This window comes from Chamaea fasciata, unplaced genomic scaffold (genome assembly GCF_029207755.1).
Source record: "Chamaea fasciata isolate MVZ Bird 193981 ecotype frontalis unplaced genomic scaffold, bChaFas1.0.hap1 SCAF_5, whole genome shotgun sequence".
Lineage (NCBI taxonomy): Eukaryota > Metazoa > Chordata > Aves > Passeriformes > Sylviidae > Chamaea > Chamaea fasciata.
The window spans coordinates 55,930,819-55,949,508 of record NW_027094090.1 but is presented as its reverse complement, the minus strand read 5'-3'; the positions used below and the strand labels follow the sequence as shown (position 1 = coordinate 55,949,508).

General features: G+C 45.0%; 1 protein-coding gene across 3 annotated transcripts; it reads left to right on the top strand.

The window, feature by feature from the left end:
• The first annotated feature begins 534 nt into the window (after nt 1-534).
• On the top strand, nt 535-18,413 carry LOC136289729 (cystine/glutamate transporter-like). 3 transcript variants are annotated; one of them, XM_066183793.1, is made up of 14 exons: nt 535-551; nt 1,255-1,533; nt 3,310-3,574; nt 5,812-5,938; nt 6,693-6,808; nt 7,475-7,600; nt 9,924-10,023; nt 10,113-10,157; nt 10,352-10,475; nt 10,788-10,891; nt 12,778-12,874; nt 13,647-13,796; nt 16,098-16,272; nt 17,089-18,413. In XM_066183793.1, the coding sequence occupies exons 3-14, from the start codon at nt 3,382-3,384 to the stop codon at nt 17,151-17,153; spliced, it is 1,422 nt and encodes a 473-aa protein (XP_066039890.1). In that variant the 5' UTR covers nt 535-551; nt 1,255-1,533; nt 3,310-3,381; the 3' UTR covers nt 17,154-18,413. The 3 variants fall into 3 exon arrangements, with proteins under 3 accessions (XP_066039890.1, XP_066039889.1, XP_066039892.1); XM_066183792.1 differs by lacking the exons at nt 535-551; nt 1,255-1,533 and having other exon boundaries at nt 2,831-3,574; XM_066183795.1 differs by lacking the exons at nt 535-551; nt 1,255-1,533; nt 17,089-18,413 and having other exon boundaries at nt 2,831-3,574; nt 16,147-16,266.
• Nucleotides 18,414-18,690: the final 277 nt, after the last annotated feature.

Below are 18,690 nucleotides of genomic sequence, written 5' to 3'. Positions count from 1 at the left end.
AGATTCTGTGCCTTGTGGCAGACATTGAATTAGAGTGACATTTTTGGCACCAAAAAAGAAAAAATAGTGAGAACTGCAAGGAATAGTTTCACGCCTGCATCTTTTGCAGTACGAAAAGGAAGAGGTTAACCTGTTCTTGGCTATATGATATTGATTGAGGATGCAAAGAAAATACAGCTGTGAGTATTTAGGAATATTCCCTAGTAGCTGGAGTGGTTTTTAGGGGGTAGGTCATTGAAGTGGGACTCTAGAAGTACAGTCTGTTTTCCCAGGGATGCCACTCGCTCCCTGCGTGATAGGAGGAGAAAGGTCACTTGTTGTTCGAGGTCTCCGCTCCCAGCTGAGAATGATACTGTCTCCCTCCTCTCTTTTTCCAGCTTGCTTGTTTATCTCACTAGCTTTTCATCAGAGTAACATTCATTCTGCCTCTGTGCTGAGCACAGTGGGTCCTGCTCTTGGCTGGGGCTTCTAGACACCACTACGAATAAGAGACATGATTCTCTCTTTACGCCTGTCTCCTCCCTCTCCGTCCATGCTCCAGTGCTTCTGAGGTAAGATTAACAGCTAAAAAACCCAAAACCCAACAATAAAATCAGTGTAAATTAAGAACGAGGAAGGAAAGATCCAGTATATGTGATAAGTTGTGAAATAGGTTGGAGTAGTGTTCTTATCCAACCCCGCTGACGGATGATCTCTCTCATGTAAAGGTACTGCATTTTGGGACAAGAAGGATTTGAGCCTGTTGTTTAAGTCAAAGGGGTGAACAAAAAGCAGCTTTGCCTGTTTCCTTTGTGCTAAGCACATTGTGAATATTCTTAAGCATTGCCACAAGGATTAACATCCCTGAATTTTAATGTGCCTGGTGCTGGAATGTAGCTGGAAAGCAGAGCAGGCAGGAATGGTCTCTCTGGGTTGTAGGCTCTGCTAGGTGACTCTTTGAAGTCCTATTCAATAGCTTTCTGTTACTCTTTATATTTTTTTTTCCCTTTCCCACCTTTTTTCCTTCTCCTTCAACCATTTCTGGAACAAGTACTGATGCATTTCATGTTTCTCAAATTTACTGGACTGGATTTTTTGTCTCCACGTACTTTTGCACAGCAGTAGTATTAAAATAAATTAAAAAAAAAAAAAGCATGGGGACAGAAGTACGGAGTTTGATGTTTACTTTGGATCATTAACCTGGTCTGTAAATTTGATTTGATCTCTCTTTTTTTTTTTTTTTGTTCCTCCCCTGCTCTCTCTGTGTAATTTCAGAGCCTGCAAAGGGACGCTGTCTCCTGCGGCTTCGGGATCCCAGCAAGAAATGGGAGTCTGATGGATTGTAAATGCACCTGCTTTGTTTAAAACCCAGCCAAACAGATAAGTGCACTTTTAATTATCTCTGAATGGTGCTTTAGACACAGCTGTGCACAGCATCTCTCTTCAATTTGGTTTCAGTTTGGTGAGGCTCTGTGTTTCACCCCTGCAAATGAATGCTGTGTGGGTCTCATTTCAGCTGAGAAATACCAGACGATATTGGTATTTCATGTTAAGGTAATTAATTGGTGTCTGAGGGAGCTGCAGCTGAGGGGTTGGGAGGCTCCCAGGGGTCTATCCCTGCTCTTCCAGAGCCACTGTCTCCATCAGCCCTGTGAGGTTTTGGGACTCTGAGGAGCAGCTCTGGGGGACCAGACGAGGCTGATGTGACCCATGTGAGACTTAAAGAGTCCTATGGGACTCATTAGAGGTTTAATAACTAAACTTGGCTGGTTTGGTTGAGGAGAAGCTTGTGCAGGCTTGGCACAATCTCAGAGAAACCAGCTCATGCTGCTGGCAGGAGAAAGAGCTTTCTGCATGTGCTTGTCATATGCGTGCAGAGAAAGTGATCACCCCGCTTCTTCCCGGCAGCTTCCAGGTGGGAAAAAAGCTGGGGATGGGGGAGAAAAGACCTTGGTTACATTGAGTTTACACAGGACATGCAAAGGAGTATAATGAATGAGTGATAACAAGAATTGTCCCCTCAAAGTTAGGAGAGCATTTTTATCTCTCTACCAAGAAAGAAATTTCTGGGTGCCTAGGTCTGCTTCTGGAGGTGACCACTGTCTCATTGTGGACACATCACTGCAATTACTAAATTATTCAAGAAACCCATAAAATAGGGTCATATGTAAAGTGTAACTTTGCAATAATATACAGCCATGGGGCTGGGGCTAATATTCACCATAATGGAATTTACTGTGTTAGAATAATGAAAAAACATCACTGAAGCTGAGTGCATGAGCATTGTTGGGGATGTGCAGCGGGAGGCCAGACAAGAACCAAATTATCTACTCCAGACTTGTCTTACCTGCTCTACCAGGGATAATTACTAGTGTAAAATGTCTACCTTGCTATTAGGAAAACTACAGAGAGGTTTGCTAGAGCAAATTAGGCTGTAGTAACTGACCTGAATTTGTCTTACCTACCTAAGCAAAAGGTGAGTTCCTCGGTGAAGTTGTGAATGTAGGGGTGATAGAAAGAGACAGGAGACACAAGGAGGGAAAGTGGGAGGTTGCTGCAGTTTGTGAGAACTAAATTGGGATCAACTCGTGATCCCTGAAGTGTCTGAAGTTCCTTCTTTTCTAGGAAAAAACTTCTCCGCTGCTGTTATTACCAAGGAATGTTTTACATTAATAGAAGAAACGGCACGTCTGTTAGTAATGACTAAGCTCTGTCTTACAATTGTAAACAGTGCTTGTTTCTGACTCTTCAGTACTTTGAAAGCAAAAAAGCTTGACACTATATTAAGAAACACTGATAAAATGAAGTTCTAGAGAGAAAATCAGGGATAGTTCATTCAGCAAGGGTGGATAGGAAGTTAAAAAAGCTTAAATCCTCTTGGTGCACCAATGAATGCAGTTTAAAGTTTTTCTAACCTCAGAGATTCTCAAGGTATTGATTGTTAGGTTTGCAACTTTAAATCTGTTTTCTGCCAGTGAGCTGAAATCAATGTATGTCCATATTAGATCCCATTAAATTAACCCTAAGCTGGCCAGTTCCAGTCTGGGCAATCTGACATTACTCAAAGTCAAATTTGGGAATCATCCTGAGGTGTGGCTGGCATGCAACATGTAATGCTCTGTGCTGCCTGGAAGAAGTAGAAAACACTTAAAGTGTCTCTTGGGAGCTGTACTGATGAAAGAGAAGATACCAAGGGTGTTCTAGGCACCTGTGGTTTGGCTAGTACCTCCTGCAGCTGAGGAGAACAGATTCAACAGCTCTCATCCAGTTATTGAAAAAAAAATTTGTCCAGAAATAAGATCCTTGATTCCCTAACTCCTTGTCTTACAGGTGAGCCTTGAGGACACTTGGGAGACTGTAGCTCCTGAATGCGTGGCCTTCCCCAGTGATTGGAAGAAAACCATGGGGAAAGACAAGAAAGAAGAAGCCATCTTCCTGAGGAAGAAGATAACTTTGCTGCGGGCTTTCTCGCTGCTCATCGGCAGCATGGTTGGCAGTGGCATCTTTATTTCCCCCAAAGGAGTACTGGAAAACTCTGGCAGCGTGGGATTATCCCTGGTCGTCTGGTTCTCCTGTGGGCTCCTCTCCATGTTTGGTGAGTGCTGAACTTTGGCAGCATTTGCTTAAGCACCTGGGAGGTGAGGGGAGCCTGCACGTTTTTATGTTTAGAAAGTTGGGAGAAGAATAAACCCAAAATTCCTGGTTCCTACTCCAACAAAGGTTTAAGAAGTCAGGGGATGGTCACTAGGAGTTTTTAGTTCAAATGGTTTCCCTGGGGTAACGGGCAAACTTCCAGCACTTATGGTCTGTGAATATCAATTCCTGTACAAGTGCAGGGCAGGGGAGTGACAGTGACTGCAAATGGAGACAGCAAGGTCTCTGCCAGGAAAGCTGGGAGAGAATCAAGGGACTCCTTCTGTAAGGTGGAAAGGACATGCAGGCACCTAAAAGGGAATCTGAGGGCTGTGCTGTGCTTTTCACAGACACTGTGAAGAGTGTAAGAAGAGAGAGTCCCAATATGCCACATGGGACTCCTTTCTGTTAGAGAGAACAGCTGGAGCAGAATGCCTGGGGAGCTGCAGGGTATGCACCAGCCCAGGGGGGGTGTTGGGTGTCTGTAAGAAATGGTGCGGGTATGTCAGATGCTGCCCCACTTTCTTTGTGTTACTATTGGCTTGATTTCTGTCATTTAAGACCAGTCTTTTCTCACAAAAGGTTGTCATTTTGATGACAGTTTCATTCTAGTTATTTTGAAATAACATAGCTCTTGTAAGTTACAGTGGATAAACCACATGGCTTTTAGTTTCTTTCATTAGCTGTATAAAATCACCATCTCAGAAACTCTCTAAAGGTGCTATTAGGACAACTGTAAATTCTCCCAGGCCAGGAGAGTAGTCTGATGCTTATTACAGTGGGTGACTTTAACATCCTTCTTCTGTTGTAACTTACTAAAAACAAACAAAAAAACCAAAACAAAAAACCCCAACAACCCACAAAAACCCAGCAAAAAAAACCCCCAACACCCCAAGACAAAAAACAAAACAAACAAAAACCCCCAAACAAAACAACAACAAAAAAACCCCTACGAAACTCCAAGAAAGGAGAAATACTCCATGCCAAAAAACCCCACTTTGACACTGTGGCATGTACATTTTAGAAGTTTAGAAATTGGGACATTCAATTGTTAATAGGGCAACAAGTTGTTCTTGTTCTTAGCATATGTGTACCAATATTTCACGTTGTAACCTCTGTGTGGTTTTTGAATGATGCACTTCTGCTTAAAGAAAAGCTGACAATATAATGTGAGCATGGTGTTACTTTTAACCAAGCAGAGCAGTAAATGATAATGTGTGTGCTAATCACATAGCCAAGCTCTACACTTGCAAAGGTTTCTCCATCTACAGCATCCTTTGATACACTCTGCTGAAAGGGCCTTGGGAGGTTCTTTATCAAGTGATGGCATTTTGTAGCTGGATTTGTTGGTTTGTTCTTTCCTTTCATCAGCTTGATGACCTCCCCTGATCATTTCTCTGACACTTTTTTGCAGTACATTTAAAAGGCCTGCTTTCTTTTATGCCTTTTTTTTTTTTTTTTTTTGAGTGGGGCATATATACAAGTCCCATTGCATGAGCTCAGCAGCACACTTATATGCATGCTTGAAGCATTTAAAGGGACCCACTGGAATAAACGAGATGAGCTATCTGCCTATATTTGATGCTTTGAACAGGAATTCTGCACAAATTTTCCAACAGGGAGGCAGGAAACATTGAGGCTGTCACCATCCTGCATGACCTGAATATGGCATGATTGCCATGGGACTTGGAGGCATGGCCATGTCACCACTGGATGCAAAAGAGAGAAAACCAAGATAAGGACGCAAAAACATGGTTTGGGATCAAAAACATGAGTGGAATGACCAGTTCAGCCATGGCTTGTGGCTGAGCTGCTGTAGCTGCTTGGTAAAAAGTATTTCACCAGTCTAACTGTGAGGAGAAGCAAGAATCCAGGGTATCTTTTCGAAGGAAACCTCTTGTAGCTCTGTGCAGCATTTCTATTGCACACCCTTCTTTAGAGCATCCATGGAAATGTTGTAACATTAACCACATAATAGAGAATTTCTTTCCACCTGACAGGTAAGCCAATTACTTCAAAACTTACATCAAACCATGGTAGTCCACAAAAATAGGGAAAAGTGGTTCTGTTAAGCCTCTTTTTCTTCCTCTCATTCATTGCTTATTTTAAATGGATTTTTTCAATCCCTGAAAAATCACACAGGAAAGGAGAAATCCCTGGGGTTATTTACTTGGTACATTTCTACCTGAACTTTTCCAGGTGCCTTGTGTTATGCAGAGCTTGGAACAAGAATCACCAAGTCTGGAGGACATTATATCTACATTTTGGAGACGCTTGGGCCTCTGCCAAGCTTCTTATTCCTGTGGGCAGAGTTTTTTGCTATCAGGTAAGAGATTTAGTTTGCTTGCCTCTTCCTGGATGCAGTGATAATCTAAAATACCAAAAGTTATGGTGCCAGGTATATAGCCCAGGCAGTTTGTAAAGGGAACAGTAGAAACAAGCTGAATGATTTTTAAAGCTTTTTCAGTGATACAAGGAAGAAGATGAAATGTGGAAATAGTTACAAATGTTAAATGTGTTCTGTATTTGAAGAATAGCTCTCTTCTCCCCTGGCAGCTCGTATCCCCCAAGAGCTGTGGTATATTTCATAGATTGGCAATAGATGCCAGATTTATTTCAGATTTTCTGTTTTCAGTGTGAAACATTTTTGGTTTCTCCAGATTCAGAAAGTGGAGACAACTTCCTGGCTTAGCCCCAAGTTAAATGATTTATAAAATTGTGAAGAAGTACTTTTTTTAACATTAAAAAGGAAGTCCTCACCTCTCAATAACCTGTATCCTTCATGTAAGCTTAGATGAAGCAGAACATATGAACTACACTTGCATTGCTCAGTATGATAAATCTCAGCTTTTGCTTTCAAGTTGGAAATTAATCATTTTGCAGCATGTGGTTTTTAACCCATTCACTGAGAAAAACCTATGAGAAAAACTCAATGGGAATTCATCTGCATGGGTGAGAGGATTAAGCCAGGTGGGGAAACTTGCTCCCCTTCCCAGTTCTCGTGCAGTTTTACCTCATGCCATTTTTCAGCCATCCTCAGAGCAGTTTGTGCTTGGTTCCCCCCACACTCCCCACTCCAGGCCTGCCAACAGTGCTGTGGTTGCCCTGGCATTTGGACGCTACATGCTGGAGCCGTTTTTCGCCCCCTGTGCTGCCCCTGTCCCTGCAGTGAAGCTCGTATCTCTCCTGGGCTACTGTAAGTACTAACACTTGTGGGATTGTCCGTCTTGGCCTGTGCCCTAGACTTGGAGCACTTATGGGGTGTTATTTCCTGGGACAACTGTGGGATAAGGGTCCCGTCTTACCTCCTCAGCCAACCAAAATGTTCTGACTCAAGGTCATGGCCACTGTATTCTCTAGGAAGAGGAATGGGCCTTCCAGTTGACCAGCTGGAGCCCTAGGTAGGGGGATTTTGCCAGGTGTGGGAGCAGAAGCTCTCCATGTGCAATTGTGCAAAAGCCACATGAGTTGTGGCTGTAAGGCTTGAGGTTTTGGACTCCTCTCCTGGTGCATCCAGCTCGTGAAGCTGTCCTGCCTGCCCCAGACTGGTGTGGACTGGCACAGGGAATGCTGTGAAGTGGGCTGCTGAGATGTCCCACACCTTTCCCCCAGGCAGGTGTGGATCACCCAGCAGAAACCAGGTTCCTCCCTTTCCCTTTTAGGAGGATAAGTCAGCTCCCCCTTTAAACACTGTGTGCTGGACCACACCGATGTTTTCTGACCTCTCTCACCCCAGGCATCCTCTCTAAGGCATAAAGATTTGGCCTTCCCCCAGCATCCCTGGGGCAGGGAGAGCTGCTGTATTTTTTCCTGTGTGTGTTGATCTCAGGCTGCAGCTGTAGCAGTGTTGTTTTTTCTCCAGACACGGTCCTCACCCTCAATTCCTGGAGTGTCACCTGGAGTGCGCGGCTGCAGACGGCTCTCTCCATTGTCAAACTCCTGGCTCTTGCACTCATCATAGTGCCAGGGATGATGCTGCTGGCCCAGGGTAAGTGTTGCTGCATGGCTGAGGGAGGGTGCTCAATGTGTCCCTCATCATGGCTTTTATCAGTCCCAAGTGACAAGTGTGGTGCTTTCTCAGGTGGCAGGAGCTTTCTATGTCCATGTGCTAGGTGTGAATTAGCTGGTAGCTGAGACCGATGTAGCTGGCACAAGTTGCAATGTTGCACTGGGCTGATGCACCTGGCTGGGTGGGGCTCTCTCCAAAATTTAGTGGGTCTTAATGTCAGAGGATGTGTGATACTGGCACCTTTCTCTGCAGATGGTCTTTCTTTGGAGTCAGACTTGCCTGTTTCCAGTGAAGCTCAAAATCTTTCCAAAGCAGTACATATTCGATGGACATTTAGGATATTTGACAGCATCCCCTGTGCCAGTCACAGCTGTGTAATGAGTTATCAGCTCTCAGCTGAACTCTGGTAATGGCATCTCTAACCCTTCTGTGGCATAAATGTTTTTTACCTCCAGATTGAGATGAGTGGTAATTTAGTGAATTTGCAAGGAACTTGCTACAGGATTTCATGCCTGCTTGCAGAGTGGGGGAGAAAAACCCTACCAGTAGTACCTTCTGTGAACGATACAAGAATATTGGCTCTAATCCAAGCCAATTTAACCCAAGTTTATAGAAAAGCCCAAGGCGTTCCCACTCAAGGGATGAAGCCTCCTCTCTCGCCATGCTGTTACCTTCTTCTGCAGAGAAAACACCACAGGCAGTGGGCTTCGTGTTCATGTTTCTTTCTGATGTCTGGAGCTGGCTCATTTGAACATGCAAAGCTCCCTCTGGGCTGGCAGGCTTCTGAACGAAAGGGCTGCCCTGCAGCTAGGAATCCCCAGCCATTATTGTTAGGAATGCCTTCAAATGACAATCTGGAGCCCTGGCACCCGTCCTCTGGTGGGGAGGATAAGTGCAGGTGACATCTGGAGGGAGAATTCACCAAGAGACTCCAGTATGAGAGGCTGTATTTCATGTGGCTCATGGGGGACTATAAATTGCTCATTAATGCATTGCAGGCAATAAATCCTCTTCATGCACCATCACTTACCAGCCATTATTTTAGAACATAATAAAAGTACCTCAATAGGCCCACTCCTATATTTTGCTGTATTTTGGGTTAGTTTTCTTCAAACATATTTTCAAATTGACTGCATTTTATTTTTGGGCTTAAAAATCAGTTTTGAGCTTCTAAATAATTTTGCCTGATTCCTCTGCCTTGTGCGGTTTTTTTTTTTTTTTGATTGCACTTCTTTCCTTTCCTCTGCCATTACCTCTTTGGCTCAGGCTCATATTAGAGACTTGCTGGGCCAGCATTTCAAACCCAGGTGCCCAAATCTTGTCACTGAACTTCTTGCAGAAGCACCTCCCTAGAAATGGCCTGATATTCTCCATGTGTTCCACACCATGTCGCACCTTGCCTGGTGAAGCCCAACTAGGCAAGCAGCTCACTTCTTAAAGACAGTTTATTATGGAAAATTGAACATAGATGTGGAACCAAACCTTGAGTTTGAAAATGTTGGGAATGCAATTCCTTTTTACTGTGTTCAAATGAGAGGCCATTCAGCATTTCTCTCTTCCCTATTTTTTTTTGTTTAATTTAGAGAAAATCCCGACTTTCATTTTTTGTTGTTGTTGTGTTTTGTTTTGTTATTTTGAGCAGAGGACTGGAAGGAAAAATAGGGGAGTTGGTAAATATCTGAGACACCTCTACTTTGAAAATTTTATTTGCTTCACCCTCTGTGCGTGAGTGGTGGTGGGTTGGACTGGCAGGTCCCTGCTCCCATCCCCTCCTCCAGCTTGGTTCCCATGCTCTGGCCAGTACAGGGCTGGGGTCACTGCTCCAGCAGCAGGAACAGGCGAGAGCACAGTGAGAGCTGAGTTAGCTGCCTCGCTGGCTGCACCACATCAAAGAGGAGTGTGTGTCCAGCTGCTGAGGGGGCTGGGGACAGAACATGGGGGTCAATCTAACAACTTAATTTTGGGCTTAAAGAAAAGAGAGGACAACCTCGTCTCCATGATCAGTTCCCACAGCAGGGTCTGTTGGAAACAACTAGCTATTGTTGCTGCCCTTCCTGAAATGCCAACCATAGTTGGACAAGGGATAGATTTTTTTTTCTTTTTTTAATATCACTGTAGGAAAGTAAGCGTATCAGCAACAGCACTGAAATTAAAGCAATGAAATGAATTTCAATACCCTGCTCCAAGGTAATCACCATCTTCCCAGGTCTGGGCAAGACATACAAGGGATGTTATCCTACAGGGAAAGAAGCTTGTCTCTGACATTTTCCTGCTCTGTGTCCATTGTTTATCTCCTCTGCAGGCCACACCGAGAACTTCCAGGATGCTTTTGACAGGCAGTCGCTGGTTCTGGATAAGCTCCCCCTGGCTTTCTATGCAGGCATGTTCGCATACTCCGGCTGGTAGGTGCGATGGGAGGGCGCTCCGCGGGCAGCAGGCAGGTGCCCTCAGCGCGACTCAGACTCTCACCCCGTCTCTTCCCATCGTGCAGGTTTCAGACCAGCTTTGTGCGTGAAGAGTTGGTCAAACCTGAACGGTAAGGCTGGGAGGAAGCTGCCCTGGGTTACCAGCCTCGGGGGCCCTGCAGCTTTCCCAAGTGCAGTACAGGAGGAATAAGTTTGTGGGTTCACCTCACTGCAATCAATTGTACTACCAGATAAAATTTGCAGTAATACTGTGCATAACAAGGGATAGCAGTTCTCTGCGTGTGTGTGTTTCCCTTCCTTGTAGAAATATCCCCCTGGCTGTCATCGTGTCTGTGATCACAGTAATCGTGGGGTACATGCTCACCAACGTCTCCTATTACACAGTCCTGGGAACACAAGATGTTCTGGCTTCTCCTGCTGTGGCTGTGGTGAGTTGTCATTGCTATTGTTATCTCCTCCGTGTGGCCAGCTTATGCTGTGAACATGGCAAGTCTTTCAGAGATGGTTTTCCTGTAAAATGCTTTTTTACTTTGTAATTTCTCTGCATTATTGGGCAACAGTAAATTCTTCTTGTCGTCCCTAAAAAGTAATGAAAAGTAACCTGTAGATGACAGTAGAAAATGTGAGATTTATGACTTCTATATTACTTCTTCAATGGAAGAAGTTTTCTTTTTTTTTGACCCTGATGTCACCTAGAGATCACCACATGTTCCCTAAAGTAACGTTTGCTCTTCCTCCAGAGCTTTGTGCAGCGAGCCTTCAAAAGCCTGATCTCCGTGGTCCCTGTCCTTGTCGCACTGTCCTGCTTTGGAACAATGAATGGAGGAATCTTCACGTTTTCAAGGTCACATCCCTAAGGATCTATTATGCTTTTGGCTCACCGAATCAGAGGGAAGCATCACCAACCTGCTGTGCAACTACCCATCCACACAGTGGCATTTTAGCTACTCTTGTGGGAAAAATAAGTCCTTTGACTCCCAGGTTGGCAGCTACAGGATGGTCCCTTTTGGCTAAGAGTCTACCTTTTCTGTTTCTGGCCAGGTCCAGACTTTGGTATCCAGGACTGGTCACAAAGGTTTTTATCTTCTCCCTTACCCTTCAGTTTAAATCCACAGTTTGAAGCGAAATGTCGTGTTTCTGGCGAACTAAAGGCTCTGTTGATGTTGGCAGCTGCTCAGTGAGCCTGAGTCTTCTTCCACTGGGTTCACCCAGCTGTGCTGCTGGAGGGCATGGGGTCCCTCTGTTGTGAGGCTCTCTAGGCAAGCTCTCCCTTGAGGACCTTGCTTTGAAGTCAGTGAAATGTCACTGGGATGGGCTATTCCTAAAGCAATAGTCAAGGTTCAAGAAGTCTTGTTATAGCAATAAGAAAAGCTTTGTTCTGTGGAAAAATAAACTTGCCAGCTTCACTGTCTGCCACACTCCATATCCTTATGGGAACCTTGAAATTGGAGAGAAGGGCAGACCTTTTGAAGAAGTGTGTTGTGCTGGTTCTGTGGAGCTGAGCAAACTCTCTGCCTTGGGTTCTGCTTCACAGCTTTGATTGCAAAGGGAAAAAATCAGTTGATCTGAAAGGACTGTTTCATAGCCTGAAAGCTAATGAGTTATCTGATCCATTACCCTGAATCCCTGTATTAAATGCAGGTGTGGATGATCCTTCCCATTAGCTGCTCTAGATAATGGCTTTCTTTGAGGACGAGAAGTCTCTGGACAGCACAGAGGTTCTTCGTGTCCCCTATTGACCTTCTCTCCCCCCTCCCTGGAATCATTAACATAATCACTGCAGAAAGTCCATATAAACACTGATGGGGCCTCCCTGGCTGCCTGCCAGCCACACCCCTGCAAAGCCACAGAGACAGCAATCAAACCAGTTGTACACTTGTGCCCCAGCTGCTTGGGGCCCTTCTTCAGCCCAGCTGATGCTCTGGCGTGTTTGTTTGAGGACATTAAGTTTATAAAATTGGATGTGATTGTCTTCTCCCTAATTGCTCTTTCATGAGTCAAAGGAGGGATGCAGGCAAGGAACTCTCTACTCTCATTTTGTAGCTGTTCTTGTGTGTAGCTGGTCTCTTGGCAGTATGACAAATTGTATTTTCCAGCAGCTGACCAGAGGATTGGAAATCATCTGCCATTTGAGGAGATTGCACTTTATTTTTTCTATATATGCACATATAAGAATATAGGCTTCAAAGCTGACAGTCCCATTTCATAAGACGCACCAGCTTCTCTTACAAATGATTGAACTTTGTGATCCCTCCACTTCCTTTCGCCAGAAAGATTAATTGCTTTTTTGATGGCAAGACACTTTCTTACTCTTGTTTCCAGTCTGAGCTCACTCATGGTCACTTTGGACTTGCCCAAAGGTCTCTGCTAGTGAGGCACCCACAAGGAGACACTGCCAGTGGTTCTGATGGTGAGCTCTGAACTGCCTTGAACTGGTCTTGGGAGAGCTATGGGAACTCAACCTTGGTTTTCTTCCAAATGCCCCCAAAGTAGAGCTCTGAGCAACTTGGTCTAGTGGAAGCTGTCCCTGCCCATGGCAGGGGAGTGTGCTCCAACCCAAACCAAACTTTTTATGGAGGTGCAGCTAAAGGCAGACCTGTAGGCTTGAATAGGAGACTTGTGCTGGGGAAGGGAGCGGGTGCCTCGATGCCTCATGTCAGTCCAGCAACTGATCTCATTTCTAACGCGGATGTAGAATGTTAATATACAGGGCTCCCTGTCTTTTCCTAGGACTCTGTTTGTGGCTTCCAGGGAAGGGCAGTGGCCTCCTCTCTTCTCCATGATCCACATTCGAAGGCATACCCCCCTTCCTGCTGTCATGTTAATGGTAAGGAAATCTGGCTGCATGTGACATGCCCTGTTCTTTTGCTGCCCTGCCTTTCTTGCAAGGACTGGATAAACTGAGGAGTTTTAAGGGGTGGTGAGACATTAAATTACCCCCTGAAAAATAAAGAAGGCAGGATACAGAAAATGGCTGCAAAGTATTAAGTCCTCTTGAGCCAGCAGTGCAAATGCACTACCTTGAAGTCCCTGCCCCATAACATTAGACACCTTTTTTAAAAGTACAGTCCCTACCATCTGCCACAGGTGCTGCTTGATATTGCCTTATGAAAATACCTCTGCCAGGCGTTGGCTATTTTTAAATTGAAAGTTCCCAGGTGTGGTGGAAATGCAGGGAATGAGCATTTGTAGAGATGGTCTGGTCTCATGTTTTGGTTTGTTCAGGGGTTTTTTTATGGCAGTGGTCCAGCTCCATCCCAACTGTGCTGCAGTGCATGTTGGAGCTTGGCTGACCTGCTAAAAGCTTAGCAGATGTCATTGTAGATAGCCTGTGTACCAGCAGTACAGGCTTTTGGATCATGCATGCTATAATTGCCCTGGCTTGGACATGAAGCATTGAAGATGCTGCTGATCTTGAAATGATCACTCTTTCCTGTAGCACTACAGAACAGTGCCTTTAGGTCTTTTACCTCCAGTCTCTGACACTGTTTTGTAAAGCACTCTGACCTCCAAAATGTTGGGGTTGTGAAGTAGCTGCAGGGGGCTGAGGGAGGTGATCCATGGCTTTAATGACTTTATTTCACATTCACAATGCTCAGTTCCCTTTGGTCACTGCCATGGTGTGCATTGGAGACATCTACCATCTACTGAACTTCTTCAGCTTTTCCCGATGGCTCTTCATAGGACTGGCCACCCTCGGGCTCATCGTCCATCGCCACCGCCACCCGGAGCTGCACAGCCCCTTCAAGGTAAATGCACAGCACATACCTGGCTGCCAGGAATGTGCAGGCCTGTCATTCTTCTCTTTGATTTGATAATAATTACAGCATTACACGGCCATGGTTGCCTTTAGGCTCTGAGGGGTTTCAGTCCCTGATGCTTAGTAATGCCTACGGGGAGCTCCTGAAATTGGTTGATGTGCCCAAACAGCCAGATGTGGCAAATCCTATAAAGCCAGTTCTACAAGGGGTTACCAGATGCATCCGTTAGAACACTGCTTACCAAGGGGGACAAAGTTTCAGACTTGGGACTGGGAGATGTACAGAGAGCAGTTCTCTCGCTCATCTCTTGTGTGCTACAAGAAGGGACTCTTGCCTGGATCTTGTTTCAGTGGTAGGTAAGTCTCAGCTCTAGCTGAGAAGCAGGAAGGTGTCAGGCCTGGGGGAAAAGGAGCATGGATGGAGTGGTCCTGGGAGCAAACCTGACTTGGGAGGAATCATCTGCTGCTATAGAAATATTGTCTCATGTAAAGCAGTGGGCCCCTCTTGTGGCCTCTCTCACAGCTGGGTGCTGGGATCCCCCTCATGTCAGGAGGGGATGCTGGAGCTGATGCTGGAGCTGCTTTCCTGTGCTTGGGCACCTCTCCCACTGCCCGATAACGTGCGGAAGGCATTAGGTTGGGGCGGTGCTTGAGGCGAGCGCAGTTTGTTCCTGATTCTGGTCGCCCCTGCAGGGTGCCTCCAGCCAGCAGCTCCTGGGAAAGGGAGAGGAGCTCCGGGGCCGCTGGCGCTGGGCAGCGAGCAGCCCGGGGGACAGAAACACTTCCTGCAGTCGCAGGGGTCCTCTGTGAGCTGAGCGCGTCCTCTTGCAAAGTTTGGGGGAATTTTTCTTTTTGGTCTTTGCATTTAGCAGAGACCTTAAGGCTTCCCAGTTTGTTGGTTGGCTGCACTTGTGTACTCCCGCAGAACCAAACAGAGTAAGTTTTTAGCTTTTCTTTCAAACCAAGCTTCTCAGGGGAGATTTATTCGTGGGTGGCACTGCTGATGGTTTTAGGTGCTGAGATTTTGCCCTGGTTTTCTTCAGACAAGGATTCAGACTTCTAGTGGCTCCTAAAACTCTGATTAAACGAGGGAGGGAAATATTGGTCTTTCGGTCAGTTCGGCTGATTCCCCCCGCTCCTCTTCCCTGGTTTTTATCGGTTCTGTGCAAGAGGGAAGAGCTGCGCGGGCCCGTGCTGCGCTCTAGTGGCCGCACACGGGCCGTCCCCTGCCGCTGCCCGCTGGAGAACAAAGCGTGGCATCCGTGTGACAGTGCTGGTATTACGCTCTCCCTGGCATTCTGAGTTAAAAACGGTGAGAAAAACACCGGAAAGAGGAGGGAGCAGTCCTCTCGCACACCTCTCAAGCAGATGTGCAGCGTGAGTGTCTGCATGTAGGAGTGGCTGGCAGGGGGTGCTCAGGCTGGGAACACAAGAGTACCTAAGTTTGATGGCTGGACGGCTGCCATACCTAGAGCAACTGATCTCTTCCAACTTGGCATGTTGAGCATCCAAAACACAATCTTTATTACTGGTAAAGGTTGTCACCCTATATGAGAGCAGCTCCTTCATTCCATCAGCCACGGCAAGGAGTTTCTTGGCTGAGTTTGAATCCAGAGACAGAGGGAGTGTTTCACAGTTTTATTATTTATTGCAGTCGTCCTATTTGCTCTCCAAATAACCCAGATGAATTGGCTCACCCAATAGGGTATGGTTGAAGTGCTGAGTGCTGCTTTGATTTTCACCGTGGTGTCTCTGAAGCTGAAGTTCTTGGTGCAGGTACTACAGAGACAGGGATAGGGCGCCTGGTTTGTCTTGGTTTAGTCGCTGTGAGTCTCAGGCAAACTGGAGGCAGGTCAACACGAGTCAAGAGTTTTATAAGCAAAGAACAGTTTGATTCAAAGTGTCACTTCTTTCTTGGCTTCAGATTTTCTCTCAGCAGTTGCCTTAGGTGGCCTGTTGGTATGTGTGCGTGCGCATGCACAGGAGCAGGACATTGACAGAGCTGTGGGGTGTTGGTGGCTTCTCCCCCTGCTTGACTTCCAGTTGCAAGTGAGGTTTAGATTTTGGTGCACATGAATATAGGGGGCATGCACCTCACAGGCCATACTGGGCTCTGAAGCTGATGGAATTGTTGGTAGTCTGATTGTAAAGAAGCACTCTGCTGGACAGAATATGATTCCTCTCATTTTCTTTAAATGGAGAAATGAACTGTAGTGTGTGCTGGCATATACAGAGACTGATTGGCTACAGCCACCAGTTTTCCCTGATAGTCTTCTGTGCTTTTTTCCAGGTTCCCCTGTTTGTTCCTGTCTCTTTTACCATCATCTGCCTCTTCACAGTGGGAATGTCTTTCTACTCAGACCCTGTGAACATTAGTATTGGATGCACCATGGTTTTGAGTGGTTTTCCAGTCTACTACCTCATAATCCACAGGCAGATGTCAGACCGCTGCCGCAACCTGTTTTGTAAGTATGCATTTGACTTTCAGTATTGTGGACCTAAACATGCTCAAGGGTTGGGATGCTGGTTTGTTCCCAGGCCTCATCTCTGATGCAGATTTCTCCTTGACCAACAGACCTCATGAAACCTAAATCATGTCCCCTGACACCACTCTGATGCCTTTCCCCAGGCACAGCCTCCTCAGCCAAATTTGTTTTAACAAAGACAAGGCTGAGGTCTACCAACAGGGGGAACAGAGATGGTCACTTTCCCACCCCAGCCCTGGTACTCACTAAACTTTATCATGTCTTTGGGATCACCAGCTCTGGATCAAATTGTCTGACATGGAGTAAAAAGATGAAAAGTTAGGATGGAGAGACTACAGGCAGATGCTGTAACTCCATGCACAAACTTACTTGCTGAAAGTCTGGGGAGGGCACTGGTAGAAGAGTCAGAGGTCTGTCGGCTTGGTGAAGAGGCCAAGATGATTTGGGCACAAATGTAGCCATGGAAATGAAGTACATCTCCATCCATGCAGCGTCTAGTACAGATTTCCTTTGGATGTAGGCATGGTGGCACAAGGGTTTTTTCAGAAATCAGAGACTGGGCTTGAGTTTAATTTGTCATTTCATTTCCAAGTCTTTTTTTCTTTTGATTTGATGTTGGATAGAGGTGTACCAGTAACCACTGAATAGAAGAAAACACACAGCTAGAATAGGAAACAGATACAGTGATCTGTCAACATAAAGTGCTCCAGCTGTCAGTGCTGATGCTCTGATTTTAAGCCATATCTCAGGATTTCCTCTGGACTAAGCTTCCTTCCTTTTTTTCCACCCTTTCAGATTATCTTACACACAAACTACAGTTACTGCTGGAAGTTGTCCAACAAGAAATCAAGACTTACTGAGAAAATCATCAGAACTCACAGTGGACAATAAAAATCTACTTACACCATTTTTGACACCTTTGATCCTACCAAAAGCAGGCCATGCTTTTATTCTTTTTAGTCAGTGCAAATGAGGATGACTCTGAGCCAAAACCTTGCTGCAAGTGTTCCTATGCTTGCCAACCGGGATCTGTTCCTGCCCTTTTCTTTCTTTCAGAAGAGCAGGCTAGTTCTCTGAAATGAGCTTGCTTTGCCTGCAGAGTGTCTTTGAAACCAAGATCCTTACTTTGCAGCCTAGCCCAGTACTGAGAAAAACTGAGTGTGTGTGTGTGTGCGCGTGTGTGTGTACAGAGACAGTATTTTGTTTTCTTAGCTTGGCAAGTAGAGGAAGTGGGCATGTTGCAGAACTTAGAATCCAATACATGAAAGTCAAATGTAAGTTTGAACAGAACCACGACAGTAGCCTTGTTGTGGACAAGGGGAAGGGTTGGAGAGAGCAAAATAGAGATAAGGCAGATTAAATGTAAAGGGACACGCAGGGGGATAAAATTTTATTCATCAGAAAGTGCAGATTGGGCAATGAGAAGATATTTGAAATTCAAGTATTAGCAAAGTAAGGTCAGAATGTTTTGCTTTGTAAAATCAGAATGAATTTTTTTAGCTTTGAAATAATCCTTCAACTTTGAATTTTATTTTTCTGAAATTTCATTTTAAAATGTACAAATGAATTTTTAAAAAAAATCAGTTAAATATCAACTATAATATGACAGAATAGATCCTGGTCCCTCCCCTAACTTCCCAGACCCACTCCTCACCAGTGAAGTTGAAAATTCAGAATTTGGCCTAGCTCCAGTGAAATACAATTCCTCCTTTAATTAGACAGGACCACTGATGAGACTTGGGCAGATTCCTGAATAACTGCATCTTTTGGTGCTGTAGGAAGACATGAGTGACTTCACATCCAAGCTTTAGCTTGCCAATTGCACATGACTTGCTGATTTAATCCATAAATTCTCATTTGAACTAATGGCATAAGAAAGGTTTCCATTATTGGATTACTTTAGTTTACATTATTAATGTGGCAATGTTATGTCCAGATAAAACAGCAATTAGCTATTTACAATCATATAATTGTTAAACAGTTCTTAAAAAATGGGAAGTAGCATGCTGAGACTCCTCTAATGACTGCTGGAAAGAGGAACAGCAGAATGTGGAGCATTTTTTAACCCTTTGTATCAAACATTAATGTACTGAAAATAAAAACAAAGTATCATTTACAAATCCAATGTAATCTACTGAAACATGTAAAATTTTGGAACTAAAGTTGGGTTTTTTTCAAAGCAATTGAGAATTATTATTCTTGTAATGAATGCTTCCTTTTCCTGAGCTGAATTAAGCTGGGACAGCAGCAGTGGGGTTGCAAGGCTTGTTTCCCCACTCCTCTCCCACAATTTAATTTACAAGCTGCTGGACATTGTCCAACATGAAATACAGTCTCACTGGGAAAATCCTCACAGCAGAAACCATCACAACCTACAGGAGAAGGTACTGGCTTTAA